At 37.6% G+C, this 4,596-nt stretch overlaps 1 protein-coding gene across 1 annotated transcript in view; it reads right to left on the bottom strand.

Moving 5' to 3' along the window:
• hmgcll1 (3-hydroxymethyl-3-methylglutaryl-CoA lyase like 1) overlaps nucleotides 1-4,596 on the bottom strand; it is a 13,294-nt gene extending 8,698 nt beyond the window's left edge. Inside the window, exons 1-5 of the mRNA XM_005737144.1 lie at nucleotides 4,309-4,596; nucleotides 1,900-1,977; nucleotides 1,313-1,420; nucleotides 844-939; nucleotides 496-644 (exon numbers count right to left, since the gene is read on the bottom strand). Of these exons, the coding sequence (XP_005737201.1) occupies nucleotides 496-644; nucleotides 844-939; nucleotides 1,313-1,420; nucleotides 1,900-1,977; nucleotides 4,309-4,404 (527 nt within the window). The 5' untranslated portion in view covers nucleotides 4,405-4,596. The remainder of the gene's footprint in view (nucleotides 1-495; nucleotides 645-843; nucleotides 940-1,312; nucleotides 1,421-1,899; nucleotides 1,978-4,308) is intronic.

Genomic DNA, 4,596 nt, shown 5'->3' with positions numbered 1-4,596 from the left:
ATACAAACAATCAATTGTTACACAGTGAAAATGCAATGAAAAATAACCATAATGAGTTATTACATTTGACCGTAAACAAACGTAATAATAGGATGATTCTTTTTTTCCCAATTTTCCACAAGTGTATATATACATATATATATATACACATATATATATATATATATATATTATACACACACACACACACATTTCCATGATATGATAAAAGGCCCACATTAGTAAAAGTTAGCCTGTTTGGTTTACCTCATCTGGCCTCGTGGTTTACTAATGCATAGATATAGTCCTGGTGAACATCTGGAACTTTGCTATAACAGTATCATTACCGAACTGTGTGTTTTCTTCTATATAAAAACTGCAGTATGTTCAAATGCCCTGTTTTCCTATGGGGAAAAGTGAAAATCTGTGTGAAGCTCAGAAATCAAGGGAATTGTTTTCATTTCATTCATTTTGTTTTCATTTTTGTAGCAGAGAATTAATAGGCAGAATACTAACCCTCGAACTGGAATTTGTCGCTTTTTGGCAGCGTTAATGACTTCCTCAAACCTCAGCATACTTTCATCAACAGAACAGTTAATATTTTTTTTACTGAAGGTTTCAGATGCCGACCCAAACACAGCCACTTCAGTAGCACCAGCTGCAACCTTAAATCGCCAGAGAAAACAAACTTGTAAAACCGTGTTCACTGTGAGTCACGCTAACGTAAGTGCAGGAACTATTTTAATAAAAACAATGTAGTGCCAACAGTTAACTTAAACTGACAAGCTTGAGTAAACATGATGAATTATATGAGTAAAGGTATATAGCACAGGTCATTACGCTGAAGTGAAAATTCATGCTTACAGCATCCTGAAAGCCTTGCAAGTTAGGTGTCAAAACAGGATACTGAACATTAGATGCTCTCTGGATTCCTCTGAGTACATCAGTGTGGTCTGCCATCTAAATAAAGGGAGGAAGATATATTAATTAGATGTTAAAGGTAACAACATAACAGGCAATAACATAGGTAAGGTAATAACATAATAACATATTAACATGTTCCTGGGAATTCACAAACGCTTTCACACGTTTGAAGGCAGCATTAAAGATCAAATTAATTATCATTTTTCTCAGTACAAAAGGAGACACGTGTTAACGTCTGACTTTGTATCCAAGTAGTAAATAGGGGTACAATTTGATTGAGAAGGAGAAAATGAATAAAATACTTTCTCCAAAACCATCTCCAGCTCCAACAAGGATGCTAGAGGAGCAAGAAAGAGGGCCTAATAAATCACTCAGCATTTAACTGCAGTTCAAAAAGAAGAATTCTTACCTGTGGGACCCACTTTGAAGAGACAAAGCTGGTGGCCTCGATCACAGACAGGCCTGTTCCTGAGAGCATATCTATCAGCTGGATTTTCACCCCAGTTGGAACAATCTCCTGGAGAACAATGAAATTGAAATAGCTTATTTTGTATTTGAGTCCTCTCATGATACAGTTGGAGATGTGACAAGCAGATATATGGCTTAGTATTTTGCTGTGCTGCGTGTTATTTATACAGATAGCCATATTTGACATGATCAATCTTGCACTTGCTGAAAACTCTGAGATAGCTTCGCTAAATGCCAAATTTCAGGTAATATGTTGTAGAAATAAAATTACTTCCCCCCATCCAGTATAATCTCTAAATGGTAGGTAAAGAGAGTGAACTCAGCCAGAAGCTGTGTCATCTTTCCTATTCAATTTCAAAGACAATGTGAAACATATGCTTCTAGCAATTATGGCACAAAACCCATATGTTATGAATTGTTATATGTATAGAAAAAATGGGAGTTTCCAGGGAGGATTGTGTATAGTATTAGAAAACAAAGGTACCCATAAATATAAATAAGGTTTGTGATTGTAATTGCAGAGTATACCTTTTCATTTTGAAGTCCATCTCTTGGCCCAACTTCAACAATTTTAACAAACTCTGGATAGGCATGTCCTGTAATTGTCTGGGAAAATATCAAATGGGGGGGAGGGGAATAAATAAAAAGAGAAACACCGCTCAACAAGACACAGAACACGGAGAAGTCAGCCATCCTTTTACCGTGGGATGCTCCAGGTCATGTTATTTCTAACATGAATAACTTTCAACCTCAACCCAGCTGAAACTTTAGAACCCAAATATAAGCTTGCTATGTCATTAAGATGCAAACTCATGAGATGTGACACAGAGGAAAGGCTGGGAAGAAGGGTTAGAGTAACTCCACTAAAACCGCAAGGAATATTCTGAGGATCAAGGTATTTTTTTTTCCTGATCTCAACCTTATAATTTTAAAGAAAAAGACCCTTGTTTAACTAAATGCAAAACCTCAACAGACCTTAAAGATTACAATATGAACCTAGCAACAGTGATATTTAAGCAGAGAGTGAAGACCACATATCTGACTATAGCCGTCAAAAATATCTATTTAAGTTTTTTCCAGTGGGGAGCAGTAAAACAAAGAAAGCTAACCGATATCCCAGCTTAACTCTTCTACAAGCAGGCCTGAAATGTGAAAGAATCCACTCAGTTTAAATTTTTAGTCTAATCTTTGTTAATTTTCAAGGGGTAAAGAGCTAATGTGTTATATCTATGGAAGATAGATATCAAATATTTATTCAGAACAAACTGAGCACACAGTACTGTGCTCAGAAATATACAGTACTGTGCAAAAGTGTCTAGCTACCCCTTGTTTCTTTATATTTTACTAGAAAAATGGAAAATAGATGCAGTTGTTTGCTGAAACGTGTGCAAACATACATGGAAACAGTGTATTACACGAAAACAGTGTTTGTGCAATTCTAACAAGCTTGAATGTGAATGTTTGATTTGATCACCTTTATTCTTCAACACAGCTTTAACTCTTTTAGACAAGCTTTCTTGTAATTTATTTTAGTCTTCAGGAATAGTTCTCCAAGCTTCTCGAAGGACATTCAAAGCCCTTCTTTGGATGTAGGCTGCCTTTTGTTTGATTCTCTATCAAGATTATCCCACACTGCTTTAACTGCTTCAATAATGTTGAGGTCTCGGCTCTGGGGAGGCCAATCCATGGTTGATAGTGTTCCACTGTGTGTTTTTCTATGCAGGTATGCTTTCACTGCACTGGCAGTGTATTTGGGATGATTGTCATTTTGAAAAATGAACATATTCCCGAATCAGACCCTTTCTAGGTGGTAATGCAAGGTGGATTAAAATCTGATGGTACTTTTCTGGGTTCATAATTCAATTTTGACAAGATCCCAAACACCATTGGCCGAAATCCAGTCCCAAACTATGACAGAGGATTCTTCGTGTTTTACAGATAGCTGGACAGGAGACAGGAGACAGGTACAACAGACTGTTGTACAGCCACTCTTCCACTGAGACTTCAGTGAACAGTAGATAGATTAAGTATAGAGGCAGATGTATCTCTCAGTTCCTGTGTCAGTTCTTTTCCACATTTTATCCTGACTAATTAGATAAGAGGAACAGACACTGTTTAACTACCATAGATAGTTTTTCTAGGTGTGACATTTCCTCTTTTATCCACTTGACTAGTTTCCTCAATTTTTTTAAGGCTACACTACACACCATGCAGAGTTTTAAGCTAAAATTCGATCTTTACTAAGTTGTCTGTCTTTTAATGCATGGCTCAGTGTTAAGTGGTGTAACAAACAAACAAAACACATTCCTCTGAAAATGGTTATGTATAAGGACTGAACTGAAAATGAGTGAAAAAGCAACCCAGAAGTTAAAAAATTACATAAAAGACTTGGAAACCACATATACAGAAACAAAAGTTGACTGAAGACTTTTGCACAGTACTGCATGTGGTTTAGCTTGCAATATCTTTAACTGTTATGAGTGAAATGTACGTTTTTTACAGATAGGCATGAACTATTTGTAAAATATATTCATACTTTGGATTACAAAAATGTTATAAAGTAAAAGTGAAAATAAATTTGAAAATGCAGGAATAAAATCGAGCGGACTCTTTCACTTACACTACTTTTACCTCTAATAGGCTACATTACAACTGAAAATGAAGCCTGGGGCAGCTCATATTCTGTTGTATTTTATTCTATTCATATTCTATTGAGTGTATTTTATTACCCCAAACATACATAATACTAACGTAATACTCTTATTGAGAAAAAGGTACTCGCATGTTCTTCTTCTTCTTTTAACCACCTTAGTTACAGCAGCATCTGCGCATCTGCGCATAGGTGGCCTTGTGTTGTGCTCCTCTCTGCTCTGTCATGAGGAAGTCATGTGGCCGAACATGTGCAGCTGATTAAAAACAAGGAAAACCGACGCCCACCTTGTCCTCCTGCAGCCAGCGTCTCAGCCACGGGTAGTCCTCGATGAGTTGCTCATAGCTCAGGCAGTGCTTCACTGTGGTGGGCACGTTACCCATCCGTGTGGCTGCTGCTCAGCCCGCTGCAGCTCCGTGTTCTCCGGGAATAACCTTCGCAGATCGCGGGAACTACCCAGAGCAAATTAATGTGTCGCATCCGTGTGCTAATGCAGGCCTGGATGGCGGAGGGCCTCGCTGCATGCAGAGATTAAATATGAGGATGGCTACTTACAGTAGAGGATGACTCAGCGG

The sequence above is a fragment of the Pundamilia nyererei genome, unplaced genomic scaffold (assembly GCF_000239375.1).
Source record: "Pundamilia nyererei isolate P.nyererei 1_Seehausen unplaced genomic scaffold, PunNye1.0 scaffold00073, whole genome shotgun sequence".
Taxonomy (NCBI): domain Eukaryota; kingdom Metazoa; phylum Chordata; class Actinopteri; order Cichliformes; family Cichlidae; genus Pundamilia; species Pundamilia nyererei.
Note: the sequence above shows the minus strand (reverse complement) of the source record. Positions and strands in the feature narration are given on the sequence as shown.